The 17429-nt window shown below is 31.8% G+C and overlaps 1 protein-coding gene across 1 annotated transcript in view; it reads right to left on the reverse strand.

Annotated features, from left to right (window-relative positions):
- Positions 1-3889: 3889 nt before the first annotated feature.
- The window catches only part of LOC107447239 (proto-oncogene tyrosine-protein kinase receptor Ret), a 62161-nt gene continuing 48621 nt past the window's right edge, over positions 3890-17429 (reverse strand). Inside the window, exons 19-22 of the mRNA XM_071185780.1 lie at positions 14974-15070; positions 13962-14067; positions 9729-9789; positions 3890-7612 (exon numbers count right to left, since the gene is read on the reverse strand). Coding sequence (XP_071041881.1) covers positions 7500-7612; positions 9729-9789; positions 13962-14067; positions 14974-15070 — 377 coding nt within the window. The 3' untranslated portion in view covers positions 3890-7499. The remainder of the gene's footprint in view (positions 7613-9728; positions 9790-13961; positions 14068-14973; positions 15071-17429) is intronic.

The raw sequence follows: 17429 nt of genomic DNA on the forward strand, positions 1-17429 counted from the left end.
TCTAATTAGTGGATAAGTAGGAAAAGAATTTCACTACTCGAAATACATTCAATGAAAGTTATGAAATTATAGAATATGTAATAATGTGTAAATTTTCTATCTTAGTTCTATTACGACCTTTTAAAAAACGCTAATAATCACAATTCAGTCAACAGATACAAACGATTATGTCGGCACTATAACAAAAAAATACGCTTTATATTTTATTTGATGCAGAAGAATCAAATGAAGACCCGCTTAATTAAAATGTCGCACCTATATTTAACTTGTTGAATGTTATGCGATACCGAAAACAAAACAAAAACATAAGCACACAGCTGTTTGGCGATTTGCGAGAACGCTCCTTTAACGCCAATAGAAATTTTCGCCAACCCTTTGCAATCTACGGTATGTTTTGGCAATTCGCGTGTGGTATGGGTCCTCGTTAAACTGTTCTACCGTAAAGTGCTCAACTTCGTGTGCAGGTGGTTGGGCTACCGAAACGGGGGTGCCATCCCCTCTGAAGAGGATCAAAATTGTGATGGCATGTCTTCGGATCATCCTCAGAGATGTTTCCCAGACGGTCGCCAATAGCCCATTGTGCAGCTCTAGTGCGACATAAATGCACTACAACAACAACAAAAAATATTTTTCCAACGTATCTTAGATATTCCTCATTTTACAGAAAAAATATATTCTATTTCAAGATCTATATTCTGTAGTGTCACCTGCACGACAAGGAATATCAAAATTCTTTTTTCAAATTTAATAATCCACTATGCTGCATTGAAGAACAAAGCAACTGAGCGTGTTGTTCTTCTAGCAGTCATTCTTCTCAAATAACAGTGCCCCCTATAGGTAGTTGCTTTCGTGAATCAAGATTTTGTTTTGATTTATTTTTCCGCTTGCCAAGTAAAAATAAAGTAAAAAATAGCATTGTTTGTCGACGATTTACTCTTTTCAAAAATTTATTCAGTATGATATCAACAAAAGCTGGAAAGATGTTGTAGCCAAAGTTGATTCGCACGGAATTGTAATTTTTTTCCAAAGAGTTTAGGCATTTCTTTATGCTTCAAGATTAGTAATACATTAAGAAATTATTTGTCATGGAATGTTTTACAAGGAAATTCTGACAATGATGCAGTGACTTGTAAAAGCTTGCATTTTTTTTAATATTAATACACAGTTTATCATTCGATAAGTATTTTTTTTCTTCTTCACTTTAAAGTCACGATGCATTTTTCTCAAATCGCAGGATAGGGTTTTATAAAATAGTGTTATTTTATTACATTTTATATGAGAGCTAGAAATTTTTTTCCTTTGTTTTTTAAAGACGAATGAAGTAAATATCAAAATTAATATCCAGGAAATAAACGGAGGAAGTCAAATTGAAGATATTTGCTCGAGATAAAGCCATAGATACGTAAATAAAGTAGCGACACGCCGCCATCTTGGTGACATCAACTTGTGACCTCAACTCTCAATGTAGATATACGGAGTTTCTATTTTTAGACTCCACTTTTTATTGATACTTATTTTCATATTCTTAAGACAATTTAAATATTTACTATTTATTCTTTTAATTACTTTTTCTCTCTGAAATTATGTGTTTTATTTTTATTCTATTCAGTGAAAATATTACCTGATTTGTTAAATCTTTCTCATTTTGTCCCTCATAATCTGATGAAACTTTTCTTCAAATTTTTGAAATTTTTTGAGGTTCAAAGGGTGGTATGATTTAGGATTTAAAACATTAAGGGCATTTTTATCACTATACAAAGAAAATGCATTTTCCCAATAGTTCAAATCTTTTTCTTCTTAATCAATACCAATTGTTACATGGTCTTTTAGAATAAAAATTTTCTAAAACTTTCGGTTCAATTAATTACATATGAGATGAAATCTCAATCAAAATTTTAGATGCAAATAACAAAATCGAATAATATTTCAAAATTGCTCTTTATTTTGTAAAGCTCTAAAAATAAAAATGTGTTTGTCAATTAAAATATAAAACATATCAAAAATATTAAACTAATAAATTCACTTGAACAACATCTTCGGAAAAATTTCACATTTTTTCAGAACACCATAATCTTGTCTTTAATTGCATTATCTTATCATCATCTTATCCACATTACAAAAATAAGAGTTAAATCAATTTAACTTTTATTTTTGTAATACCAATATTTAATTTATATATATTCACTATGATTGAAATTACATTATTTGAATAAATAGTTCTTGATTTTAAAAAAAAAAAACAACAACATTTTAATTTTATCAGTTAGCTAAAGTAAAGCAATCAACTTTCGTGATACATTAAATGAAAAAATAAATATATATTTTACTGCATTAGTACAAGGGTATTTAAATTATGTTAAATCTGATTCTTTAATAGTTTTATAATTTATTAATGAATATAATTTACTAATGATATTAACAACATAGCATTAAGGCCGTTATACACGGTCCAAGTTCTTGAATCCGAGAAATTGGAAGAATTTCTCTGTCCAAGAAATTGGATGATTCGTCGACACTATCCAAGTTCTTGAATGTCACTGATTGGTCGGACGAAAAATTAGCGCATGAGCATTGCTCTTATTCAACCTTATAAAATAATACTTACATAAGTTTAAAATTACTAAATAATTCAAATAAAATCATAACAACATAAATAAACCGTAACAGATAAATTTATTTGGACTAAAATGCTTGACACAACAAAATGACATAATCTGATGCTTGCTTGTTGACGTCACAAAGTCTAAGACGCTGATTGGTTAAGGGAGGAAAAACTTGGACCAAGTTCTTGGATGATCGTTTACACGATCCAAGCTCAAAGCAAAACAAGTTTCTATCAATATCAGTTAATCTTCGTCCAAGAACTTGGATCGTCTAAACAGGCCTTTAAAGAGGAATATACTTGTCATAGTTGTTTGTTTATTGAAAGAAACACATTATTCTTTTATTTAAAAAAAAAAGAAAAAAAGAAAAAGCAATTTACGTTTTCAATTGCCGATCAAAATGGGCTGCAGGTGGCGTAGAGCAGAACTCTCTACCTTTGGCAACACGTCCTATTCTTTACCCTTTACCGTGTGGAGAGTCATAGAGGAAGGAAGTACGTTAGTTTCTCTCTTGATTTTCATAGAAAACTATATGGAACTGAAAACTACATTAAACACAGTACTAAAGAAAAGCTTCATTGAAAATTTAAAAAATATTTTTATTAAGTCAAAAGGAAAAATATTAAGAAAAGGGAAAATATCGTAGTATATTCCCATACAACTGAAAAGAAGGTAGAGGGGCCAAAGGCATGAAACCGGTCTCTCCCCAGATGGCGTATTCAAGCGTTGCGATCGCCAATAAAGATATTACGCTTAAATTAGAAAGGCAAAATTCCACAAAAGCAAACAAAATAATGAGCAATTTAAAATATAACCGGACAATTTTTTCAGCATTTTCTAATTATAAAATTTTATTGTACTTAGTATCTTTTGGAATCCATTTATTTCTGCCAATTCCATGCACGTATACTTTTCGTCGTTCCTTATTGCGATATCCAAGAGGTAAGCAATATAATTTAAAGCTTAATTTTGACTTACTAGAACACCCGAATGCGCAACAACCTGTAATATTAAATTAATTAAATGTATGAAACAAATAAAGTAAAAAGAAAAACGAAAATAGAAATAACAGGTCGAGTGCAATGATACTTAACAGTTCAAACAAGTTAACATAATGGCGACTTTTTATCCATGCATGTAATCGGCGACAACCAATCAAAATCGAAAGCGGCACAAAAGTTGCTAGGAAAAGAGTGATGCTACTTAAACTAAGTAATCTAGGGCTTTAGTTGGAGGAAGATATTATGATAATGATGATGTGATACTATTAAAAATAAGTCCATCTCTTAGCACATGAAATCAGTTTATTTGTTCGTTTTTATTTTACAACTTTTAGTAAAGTAAAATATTATTTTATTCAGAATAAACATCTTATTCTACACATTTTAAATACATTCCAATTTGTAGCATTTGGCTATTGTTAAGAAGAAAAAAAACTGTAAACATTGTACTTGATAAAGAATTATAACTATTTTTATACTTATTGTACACATCGACAAAAATAAATCCAAAATACAACAAAGTTCTTGCATACTATAACTGACGAACTCGATTTCGTAAATTATCATATAATTGTAAATATGCTGATAGGATATCTATGCTAATTAAATACGGATATTTTTCTGAGAATTTACACAGTTGAATTATTTTATCAAAGAATTATTTTATAAGTCATGCAATTTCGTTTTATAAAATATGTATTTCTCTGATAAAGGGAAGGGGGGAAAAATATCCGATATCCAGCACATTGAATATAAATACACAGTTAATTAAACCTTTAAAAATAAAATTAGTTAATTTTTAAAATTAGTTTGAAATGTTCGCCTGCATTTATACATTATGTATCAATCTTAAATGGGATGATTAACTATTCCAATATAGAACCAATTTGATGACAGAGATTTCGAACTGCGTTGAAGTCAATTTTATCTCAAAAATGAGAATAAATAATTTTTTAAAAGTAAAGTTGAGAAATTTTTTTAAACTTTGGCCATAAACATTTTATAATCAGGAGTAGCAGTTTATACGTTTCGTTCCGGAATAAAACATGTAAATCAATCAAACATTTTTACATTTATTAAGGGCGTGTAAAATATATTTCTCACCGACCAACTTCATTAATATTTAGATTAACCCTTTATAAGGCCGTGTAAGTACATTTCCCATCAACTTCATTAATTTTTAAAAGTCATTAGTTTTTTAATTAATTTTTGAAAGAGGCCATTTTTTCGCCTATGATTTGTGTAGTCATCTGCTGTTAACTTTAAAAATTATGGGGAAACAACGCTTTGTTTACAAAAGTGTGGGTAATAGTAAAGGTTGCGTGGGGTCAAGAAGAAAGGCCAACACTAAAGAGCTGTTTTCTCTTGTGCGGTTTGCGTTCATTGTTCATTAGTAAATTATTTGACCATTTCTCGTCTAGTTAATTTGCATCTATAAACACAGCATTTTTAAATGTGGTTATTTATAAGAACATAAAATCAAATTAATGGCCAATTCTTCACAGTACATAAAATTTTGAAAATCCCTCCCACCTTTATAATTTTAGATAATAAGCTAAATGAATTTCTGTACATTAATCACTCTCAATCCCCAAAATATTATTACATAACATTATTAGAAAAAAGGCCCTATAAAGGGTTAATTTTGCATTGAAGAATTATTTTAATAAAAATATTTAAAAGAAAAAAAATGCGCGTAGATTTATTTTTGAAGGTGTTGTCTGTGAATAAAAATGATAAGAGGATTTAAAAAGTAATGAACCTACTGCTATAAAAATCACGAGCATTCCTAAATTAATATATATCTTGTTTACAATAATAGTCAAATCTATTCTAAATATTTAGATTTTTTGACTTGTATAAATCGTTTACATCCTAGGTTTGTTGTTTTTTAAACTCCTAAGAACTAGGATACTGTAATAAAATATGCAAGATTATATGAATGATTTTTTGTTAATTACATTTCTCAAACGTTTGGAAACAACTAAATCAGACCATGCAAAGCGGATATTCAATTAATTTTGGTGAAAAAAATTGTCTAATTCATTTCTAATCTTGATAATAAGTTTAGTTAGTTGATATTCATTTGTCGTTTGTCTGTTCTTGTGTGTTGTTTTAAATTTAAAGAACGAAATAGAAAATAATATTTTATCTTTTTAGACATTTGTAATCATTTTTAGACCAAGAATTTAAGATATTAAATTTTTGAACTGAAAAAAAAGTGGCTTCGGTTAGGAATGATTCTTGCTAATTAATTATACTTCTGAGACGTTTGGTAATAACCAAATCAGACCATGTAAAAACAGCTATTTAGTTAATCATTGTGGTAATAATAGAGATATTTAATTAATTAATTTCTAGTCTAAATAAAGCTAGGTTTGTTGATGTTTCAATCCTTATTGGTCATTTGTATTATATTAAGTGACATTTATATTTTTAAAAATCGATAACAAACGAAACTTGAATCTTACAAATTTTCACATCTTAGCAATTATTTTTACTCCAAGATCTTAAGATATTAAATAAAATACATCATGATTTATATCTTTAAAATTTATTCGGTTACAGGTAAGTTTGATAGATTTGAATTCGAAAACTATTTTTCAGGAGTTTTTGACCCTGGTTAGTTAAATGTTAAATCCAAGGATTCATGCAAATATTTATAATTATTCTTATCCCGAAATTAGTTTATTAAATGCAAACATTTTTAAGCCTAAGCTTGATTGGATTATTGAAAAAAAAGACAAAAAATTTATTGAAAGTCTTGATAAATAAATCTATAAAATGTAATAGTTCACTAATTCAAAAGTATTCACAAGGTAAAAAAGCTTTTTTTATTTATATTGTGCGTGTGGATATCTAGCTCCATTCTTATAACGGTTTTGCACAATATATTTGCTCAAATTTATTTCTTCTAAAGTTAAAACAAAATATAAGATATAATTTTAAATAAAATACCCTTAATCCTAATCATAAATATAAAAAATAGAAACTTATAAATTGAAATGAACATTTATTCAGTATTAACCCTTTCGAGAACAGCAAAATTTTGATTGAAAATTTTAATTAGGTTATACATTCGAAGTAAAATGGCGCACTTTACCTTTGTTGTTTAAAGAATAATGGTTGCTAAACATTTAAAAGCAATTAGTTTTACATTTCTAGAGGTTAGTAACATTAGTTGAATTAGTGTTCTCAAAGTATCTACATTGAGCTGGAAAGGGCTGTATCTTTGGCTCTTTAGCTGTATCTTAAGGCTCTTTGGACTCAAGGCTCTTTGGACTCAAGGCTCTTTCAACGGTTAAATAAAAGGAAAAGAAAACGCAATCATGAAACATTTACAAGACTAAACACAGTGTTAGAACACTTACAACACGAAACCTTGACGCCCTTTTTGAAAGGGATTAGTAAACATTTAGATGTAAAAAAATGTATCATTCAGTCTGATGGGAATGTTATAATAAGTAATGGTAACAGAGCGTCACCTATCGAGTCCAAAGGGTTAATATTATTACCGATCCTAGGACTCAGTAAAACTTTTTACGAAGAAAGTTAGGCTCATAGAAAAATATGGAGTAGGAGTCTAACATTTCAACTACCAACTCCACAACTCTGATTACAAGAGTTTAAACAACAAAATAAGTGTTTCAACGCCTAAGGGTCAAAATCATGAAGCATTTAAGAGTTAACATATAGCTAGGAGTTTAAAATAATACTCGTAATAGAAAACTGATTATAGATGACAAAGAAATATATAATATATATATAGATAGATAATGTATATTGTGATTACTGCTTTCTGAATCCTCTTATATTTTCATTCACTGAGACATTTTATATTACTAAAAATAATTAATCAATTCTTCAGGGACTGCTTTCACATTGCTGCCTTCTTTTAAACACTGAATTCGCCTGGAGAAAGTAGATGCTGATTCTCATATGGCACTATCTGAACAACACTCAGTTTCGGAAAGGAAGTCAGCTGATGCATTACAGAGTTATTCTCACCTATGCAAATTAAAATAAAATTAATAGATCTATAATAAATATTACAAACTATTTTAAATAGTTTTTTTTTCGTTGTTTGCAAATGCTATGCAAAATGAAATTAATTTTGAACATAATGTCCAAGAGTTAAATGGCAAGACAATCTAGTTCAGAATTTCTCTCTAAATGCACAATAGTTAATACTAATGTAATACTAAGTGAATAATAACATCAATACTAATTGCTGCATGATAATCAATAATAATTTTAATCAATTAGATGTAAAACGAAATTTAATTGAAAAATTAAAACGTCCAAGAGTTTAGCGTTTCGGAAGTTGGTACAGAACTACAATACAATCAATATTTAAACAATATTCAATGCATTATAATTATCAATATTTAAGGTAAAGTATAGCGGCAAGACGTGTTTGTTGTTAGGGACGCATATAGCCCGTATAACATTCTGTGATAAGGCTATAAAAAGTTTTAGTGCTAAGTTTACTAAAAAGACGTCACATACTTAATACTCTCAAAAAACTTCAAATGAGTTACGTCATTCTAAACTTATTGCCGGGATAGCCTGGTTGGTAGAGCACTGGGCCCATGTCCAACAGTTCGTGGGTTCAATCCCCGCCGGTCGAAGACTCCCCGTGTAGTAAATGGTGACTGATGCACGTTAAATCTGTAGAGTCGCAAAGTTCTCCATGTTCCCATAGCAAATTAATACCTCTGGGGGGTACTTATCCAGGAGTTTCCTTGTCTTCTGGATTGGGTTCAAAATTACAAGGCTACGGAGTTGAACATTAGCAGTCGTAATCCCAAAAATTGGGTTGGCTGTTCAACGACGAATATAAAAAACTTAAAAGTTTGACCCGCGATGGATCAGGAAATAGAGCGTTCGCTTTCCAATGAGTTAACTTAGGTTCGAATTCCAGCGGTGGCAGGTTAATTCGAATTCTGCTCCCGTCTCACACAGACTTCAGAGCTGACGTAAAATATCTTCAGTGGCAGACGGATGAGTAAGAATCTCCTTTCCGTCGGGCTAACCATGTGAGGTTTTCACCTCCATGTAACGCAAATGCGGATTAGTTCCATGAAAAAAGCTTTACAATGGCTAATTTGTTCCAATGTTTGATCCAGAAGTCTCTTTGTCTTCTGGGTCGGGTTCAAAATCGCATGCCTATGAAGTTGAGAGTTGATTGGTAGTCGTAAACTCAGTGTTGGGTCGCCTACTCAACGCCGGTTATAATATAAAATTAAAAACTTGAAAGTTAGGACAGATGAAAGCACAACAGCGCTTCCAGCGATCAGCTAATATAATTTAAGTGGTAGCAAAATTAGTATAAGGAAATGTGCTTCTTGTAATGAAAAATTTATCATAAAAACATTCCTCATCGTCTCAATATTCCTTTAACTGAATTAAGGAATTCGGACAGAACATTCCTATATTAACTCTTTGTAAACAATTTTTCGTTTAGTATCAAGTTTGTTGTAAGATGTCCAAATTGTTCATTCTTTACATGGCCTAATTGTTCGTAATTTGAAAGATTACATGCTTGATGCTTTTAGACATGGTGTCCCTTTTACCCATGCAAAATTAAGATCGACCAAAATAAACGCATGAAATTAAAAGCTTCGTTCTTTCTTTAATACTACTAAAATTGAAAAGCATTCTAATATAAATATTGCAATTCTATAGAGTGATTCCAAAACTGCTGGTATTAAAATTAAAAAAAATATTAACTCCATCTTCTTATTATGGTTGATCCGAATTTCGCATGGATAAAAAGGACATCATTTCTAAAAGCTTCAAGCATAATCTCTCAAATTTATGCCAAAAGTGTTGCCATGTGAAATTTTCTAAAGCATTTGCTGCTATAAGAAAGACTGTTTACAAAATGTTAGTATAGAAGTGTTTTCATAATTTTGTCCAACCTCCATACACGATCGAAAATTCAGAGGTGGCCGCATATATCTTTCACTCAAATCGAACCAAGATTTTTGCAGCAACGAAAATGATTTCTGTAAATTCGACGTTGAGTTTTTAATTTTTCTCTCATCATTTCAAGAAAGACATCACTGTACTTGCGTGTTGATTAAAAAAAATAAGTATAGGAAAAATGTATAATTCTTACTTTTCTGCTTTCTCAGTTTGCTGAAATCAATGCATTCTTCCTCACTTAATGGTATGGTGTTCTGCAAAAAAAATAAATAAATAAATAAATAAAAATAAATAAATAAAAAAATAAATAAAAAATGAAAATAATAATAAATAAATGAAGAAATCAATCAATAAAAAAAAAGAGATATTTCATTGTTTAACGAGACTTGAGACTTTTTTGGCTTTTGAGACTTTTTTCCAAAACGAGACGAAGAAAAATGATATTTTTCAGAATTTTTGTACATTCTATACGCTCTTAATATACGCACGGTATTACACAAAGTTGTACAAGTTTGCCAAAAGTCTAAAAAAGTTATTAAAAAAACTGTATTTTTAGTTCTGAATATTCATTGATATCTATCGAATAAAATAATCTCTAAGACATTTTATGTTGGGTCTTTTTTCTTTTTTTATTTAAATGACAATCTTAACTTCTACTTTTTCACCAACGTGAATTAAAGTGAGAAAAAGATGTTAAATTGTTTTTGAAATTTAACAATAAATTTAATTTTTGACAATATTTTTTTCCTTCTTATTAAAATACATTCTTTACAGAAAGCATATATATATANTTGAGTGGTAAGCGAAAAGTGTCGTTCACTCTATCGACGATCAGTCTCTCTGGTAGGGAAAATCTTGCAAAAAATCCGAAAATGTCTCTATTTAGGGAAAAGAGGGAAACCTTAGAAATTACTATTCTAAGGTTTCTATTGGTTTATTAAATAGGTCACGCGATTCCCACAAAGAGTAAAGGGGAAAATGTCTTTACTTTTAATTGATTCATACTTGAGCTAAAAATAGATTTAAGGACAGGATGTGAATTCAAAAGTGAGAGAAAGCGTTTCGATTAGAATAATAAAATAAAATAAAAGGATTTACAGAAAAGAACTAACATAAAAAAATTAATTGAAGCTTTTTAGTTACATATATATAATGTTTAAACTTCGGCAAAATATGAAAATACATAATTGTTTGGCAATTGTTTTTTTTTTTTCTTTTTTAAAAATTTACGTTTTGCTACCATTTCGGAAAATCTTTTTTGGTAAAAGAGAAAATTGGCAGGTATGGTATACTATTTTAATCACAAGGCTGGACCCAGGTTTTGTGGCTCTCGGGATGAAATTTATTGCGAGATCCTTGTTAAAAAAAGTCTTATTTTCATATTTTGAAGAATTTGTGAAAAGTCTTTAATCAAAATTGCGGTTTTTATATTTTTTGCAAACATATAAGTAATTACTATTCAGAGTAAGATAAATTCTCTGCATTTTCGTTTTAAAAAAATCACTTAAAGTACACTAAATTTATTAAGAAATTTTAACTGGGCTCTCAGTAGTCTCTGGCCTTGAAACCATTGTCCCTGTCTTCTTCCCCTTGAATATGGTTTGCGCTTAAGCAATTTTATCAGTGATGTAGGAAAATAATAGCTTCAATTCTAAGTGAAAATCTGCACACAGCAAGCTAGTGCTAAAAGGTAACATGAGGGCTGAGCATTTTATATGACAGTGCAAAATGCAATAGTTGCAAATATTAAAATGGATGTAAGATGTTAATTGCCTCTCATTGCTATGTCTATTTTACCTCAAGAATAACCTTACAGTGCCATTTCATCTCCTGATAGTGATTATTATCATTTTTATTATTATTTTTTTAATTGACTTGCATAGCTTAACTAGTGTCCAATGCAAATTTGGTTGTGTTTGTTTCTGCAATTTTCCCATTATCAGGCTTTAAATACCCCTATTTTAATCAAGGGCTGCGATTACGAAACACCCAGTTTGGATTGTAAAAAAAAAGTAAAGAAATTCGAACTGTTGTAGATATCTTTGATATATATCTATCTCATGATCACACGCCCTGAATGTTCTTACAAAGAGTTCTTACAGAGAATATTAGAGTGGGAAATTTAAAATGATTTAAGAGAATTTTTTTTCCCCGTGAAGTGACAACGTCCCCATGACTATCCCTTGTCGATGCACAGTCAGGATAGCTCTAGAATAAGATCTGATAATATCATCTATTTTTTGACCCTCACCTCATCGTGGTGTGTGGGTGACCACTTTCGGGTGCCAAAGAGGGCAAATGGGGCCAATAGCGGAAGTTAGTCACATTCAAACACAATTTTTTCCTAATTTAACAGCTGTACAAATTTCATAATTTAATTGGTTTGGTGAGCTATGGCAGGCGGAGAGAAGAAAGAGGGGGGAGACTCCGACAATGAGTAATCACTAGAAGACCTACAATCAATCTGGCTGACTAATGGTCTCTACTGCAAGGAAGAAATTTCCAGATCCTCGGTAAAATCATTGAAGGAATCCGATGAAAATTAAAAAAATAAAATAAAAGAAAATTTACTACAGCCAAAATTTACAACAATGTAAATAAACTGGTAGAGATTGTTACAAAAATAAACAAGCAGCCCACCCCCTTTAGAGGAAGTGAGAACGAAAACCACAGAATTACTGTGGAGTTAATTAGGAACAAAACTTAAGCTGAAGTGGCAACAAAACCAACAAGAACTTGAAAGGAAATCACTCAAAAAAAGGCCACAATCAATATTTTCAATTAGGAATATTTTCAATCATCCCACAAGAGAGCAATAGAACATCAAAGAAGTCGATTAAAGAGTATACTACTAGACTTGACCTGAAGAGGCTAAAAATAGGGATTAAAAAGAGTTAAGAAAATCTCCAGAGGGTGACTCCTCATTCAAGTCGACTTTGAACGCGAATTTGGCATGCTTATGACTGGCCACTTGAAGAACAAGTGCCTTTTTAAGATCGAAACATAGAAGGCCCAAACTCCGTATTTCGTAGGTAATCTCCTTTACAACGTTGAAGAGGAGGCGTACACCGGGGAAAACCTAATTGAAACAACCAAGCTTCAAAATGAAGGGTTAAAAACGGCCGATCTCGAGGTGAAGTATCCAAATAAAACGAAATGAGGAAAAAATTGGGCTTTGACTGTCAACCTAGAGAGCTTCAAAAAGATCCAGAGATAACCAAAAGTCAAGTTTGGTTGCCAAGGAACACTTAAAACCACTGAGATGCTATAAATGCTACACCGAGACTGTCAATCCAGAGAGCTTGAAAAAGATCCAGAGATAACCAAAAGTCAAGGTTGGTTGCCAAGGAACACTTAAAACCACTGAGATGCTATAAATGCTACACTAAGACTGTCAATCCAGAGAGCTTGAAAAAGATCCAGAGATAACCAAAATTCAAGGTTGGTTGCCAAGGAACACTTAAAACCACTGAGATGCTATAAATGCTACACTAAGACTGTCAATCCAGAGAGCTTGAAAAAGATCCAGAGATAACCAAAAGTCAAGGTTGGTTGCCAAGGAGCACTTAATACCACTGAGATGCTATAAACGTTGCAGTTTCGATCACAGGGTAAAGAAAGGCAAGAATAATGAGATCTGCACCAACTGCAAAAAGACGGAACGCCACGAAGTGAACTGCGAGAACAAAAGTGTTCAAATTGCAAGGAATCAAATAGAAAATGTGAAACAAAGTTTCGAAAGAACCACAGAGTTCTAAGCAGAGACTCAGTCAAACATTAAACAACTCAGTTAAACATAAAACAACTCAGAAACCGCATCAATTATGGAGAAATAAAGTTTCTACTGTCAGAGGTGTTACTGGCCCAAAGGGAATTTGGTTGATTTTTGCTACCTTTTGTGAGCCGTCCAAGGTTGTCTTATCTTTTCTTTTGAATTGTTAATTGTAAATTGATTTATAATTGTAATTGAAATTTTTAATTAATTTGTTATTGTAATTGTTTATTTTAAATAAAGATGGTAAGATAGCTTTTCAGCAATAGGGCTGCTCGGTGGGACGTGGTGTGGTGGTTGCCTTTCTGCCGTTGGCCCTGTTTCAGTCGCGCCTGTAGTTGGTTTGGGCCAGGATTTGGCCTTGGACTGCATACAAGTCTCCTCTGCCTACCGACGTAATTTATGGTGCCTCTTGTCAGGCGTGACTCGAGGCCTTGTGTCTGAATATCCGCATTGCTTGGTGCTCGTACTGGGCGGGGCTGTTTCGTGAGAGGAGACATTTCATCTGGCGCAGAGCCCTTTCCAGCCTGGGTTGTCGCAAATTATTCCTTACTTTACATATATGTAGATACATTGCATAAAAGATATATCTTTTTCATTACAGAGGATGATAAATAAAACAAAAAAGTTGATAAATAAATCATGAAAATTTACCTTTAATTTCAACTCATGCATCAGAGATTCAAGTTTCAACACAAGTTCTCGAAAATGTGGTCTTTCGTGTGGTTTTTCACGCCAACAAGTCCTCATTATTTTATAGCTGAAAATAAGTAAAAAACCTACTATGTTTGGTGTAATTCAATAATTTATTGATTCGTTAATGTTCATATTTAACTAGAACAAACTTTCTATTTTCTAACTAAGATCAAATAGTTAATAGTTAACTAAGTTTCAGTTCAAATGATGCAAAAAATTGTATAGCTTGCAATTCAAATTTTTTCTGACCATTTTTAAATAAAATATTAAAAACAATTATCAAATTTTTTCCATGGAATTTTTTTTGGCTAAACAAATTTTTTACTTGTGAACCCAGGGTTTAGATTGGCTCAAACAGTTTTTGAAATATGGCGGCGAATTTTCAAAAAAGTGAAATTAACATTGAGGGGTGCAAACTTTTGAATGCATTCCTGACCAAGTTATTGGGACCATATTTTCCAGGCTGGGACCATATTTTCAAAAGTCATAAATCTAAATTCGTTGAAAAAAAGGCATGTTTATTCAGTTAAAGTACGTTTTTGAGTTTGATTTTGTAACTTTTTTTTCTTCCAATGTCTACCTGGAGAATGACCCAGCAGGTCATACAGGTATCTGAAGGGCAGATTTGTTGACCACTCTTTCAGGGTCACCATATTAGGTGGCTCAACGCTGCTCCCACAATAAGACAGATAGTACAGGGAAGGAAAGAACATCCATGCCTTGCCCGGGATTCGAACACAGAACCTTTCTGACGCTAGGGCAGTTCCCTAACCCCTACAAAGGCCGGTCGGTTGATTTTGTAACTTAAAAGATCATTTTCACTCATTAATTAGCATATTTGACCCAGGCCCTCGATCTGATAAGATTGAGACTAATCATGAGATCAAAAATTATTCCTCTTTTTAATTTGCGCAGCGTGCAACAAAAGGCTTTAAAAAAGTGAAAAAGGAACAGTTTTAATTCTACTTACAAATGGTATGGGCAATTATCAGGCTTCGGCATTCTATAACCATCTTTCAACATTGAAAAGAGTCTTTCTGGTGGAATTCCAGGATAAGGTGTGTCACCTGAAATTTTTTTTATTAACATTATGTCTAAAAGAAATATTTAATTAGGAAAATAAAAAAAAGTCTTGATGTTACAACAACAAGCAAGAAAAAAAAATTAAAAATAGAAAGCTTTTCCGATCTAAATGAACAGGACTCAGTGTTACAAAAAATGGAATCATAAAATAACAAACGTGAACATTTTTTTGATTGGTTTCCTGTTTCATGATATTTTTTTAACAGATCTTAAGTATTTTTGCATTGCTGATTTTCACTATGCAATCGGTTTCTCACCAAAAGCCACAGTTTTTATGCAAATTAAAAATATTACCCAAACCAGAATTTTTTAAAATTCAATCAAAGAATACTGTGTCCCCACTTTTCAAGTAAGTAGGACGTGGTGGGAAGGTGGCGATTTTACATTTCAGTTTATGATGCGATACGTTACCGTCATACATTTTTTACTTAAGAGTTATTTTCAAAGGAGTAGACAAGTGAATATGTACGTGTATAAAGCCTTAACGTTCTTTATTAATTTGTACATTCAGATAAAAAAATGAATTTAACAAAAAATCTGTAGATTTCGGAGCAAAACTAATTTCAGACTTGAAATCTCCATTGCCGAATTAAATAAAATCAAGTTCTAGTATAAATGCAACAAAAAATTTGTTCTCCAGTGTAATCAACTATAGGACATTGTTAACAACCTAAAATGTGTTATTTTTTTCATTAAAAAATTGATATTAATCCATTTTGAATTTGAAATTAAAATGATTTAAAAACATTTTAAAAGTGCTCTTTAATATTTACTTTTATTAAAATATTAGATTCTATATCTCTATAGATATCTTTGGTTAATTCTATGGATTAAAGATAAGTTTGTAAAAGATACCATATCACTATAAATTATCGTCTATATTAATTAACATATTTAAAGTCTGTCTGTCGAACAATCAAGATTTCCTCTTAATACACCGATTTCTAGTTATTAGATCAAAAGTTATTAATAGTGATTTTTTCTGTGACTGTATATGATAGTAAATATTTTATTTGCAATTACCAGAACTTAAATATATGATTTTCCGGTATACCATATAGTATTATGGGGATAACGAAATTATCAGTGGCATTTAGCTAAGCTTTAGCCCATTTTAGCGAAAAAGAGAAATAAGTTTTATTTCAAATTTTATATTCCTTATTTTATTTAGATTAATTGATGAGAAGTAATACATACACTAAAGTGTATACGTACACTGTGGCTGATAAATACACTGAGGTGAGAATGTCATGGGATAACTTTTATCGTGTCAGATCTCCTCTAGCTTTACGAAGTGCTGCAACTCGACGTGGCATGGACTCAACAGGTAGTTGAAAGTTTTTGTTGGAATATTCAGCTATACAGCCTCGATAGATTGCCATAATTGTTGAAGTGTTGCGGGTGCTGGATTATGCGAACGAACTGACTTCTCGATTATATCTCATAAATTGTTCGAAGAGATTCACATCGGGTGATCTAGGTGGCCAAATCAATCGCTGGAATAGTTTAGATTGTTCTTCAAACCAGTCGTAAACAATGAAAGCTCCGTGACTGAAAATTCTATCATTGTTTGGGTACATGAAGTTCATTAATGGCTGCAAGTGGTCTTCAAATAGCTGAATCAGTCGAATAGCATTTCCAGTCAATGATCTGTACAGTCCGACCATAGTAATCAGTATATGCCATGAAAAAGTAACCCCCACCATTATGGACCACAATGTCTTGTTGACAAATTGGCCTCATAGCTTTGTCAGGTCTGCGCCATATTCGAATCGTCTCATGAGCTTTGACTACCTGAAATCGTTATTCACCTGGCCCAGCTACAGTTTTTCAGTCGTCTAAGGTCCAACCAGTATAGTGTCGAGCACAGGAGAGGCTCTGGGTGTGATGTCATGCTGTTTGTAAATGCACTCGAGTCGGTCTTCTGCTGCCATACCCTATTTCATCCAAATTTTCCCATACTGTTCTTATGTACACGTGCATTTCACATACCGAAGTGATGCTTGCTGTTGTTTCACGCAATGTTGCTTGTCTGTTAGCATTAACAATTCTATGCACACTTCCCTAATCTCGGTCATTAAGTGCAAACGGGCGGCTCTTATGCTGTGCATGGAAGGAGGTCATGCCCGAAATGAGGTATTCTCTGCACACACAGTGCACTTTTCGAGACTTGGCTTCTCTCTCACAATTTCCGAAACTCAATGTCCTATGCGTCTAAATACCATTCCATGTTAAAAGTCTGTTAATTCTCGTCTTGCGATCATAATTACCCCAGAAAGATTCCCAGATAAACATAAATAAAAGTCCTGCCAGTGCACCAGAGTTGGCCAAAAATGTAATCGA

Source organism: Parasteatoda tepidariorum, chromosome 9 (assembly GCF_043381705.1).
Source record: "Parasteatoda tepidariorum isolate YZ-2023 chromosome 9, CAS_Ptep_4.0, whole genome shotgun sequence".
Taxonomy (NCBI): Eukaryota; Metazoa; Arthropoda; class Arachnida; order Araneae; family Theridiidae; genus Parasteatoda; species Parasteatoda tepidariorum.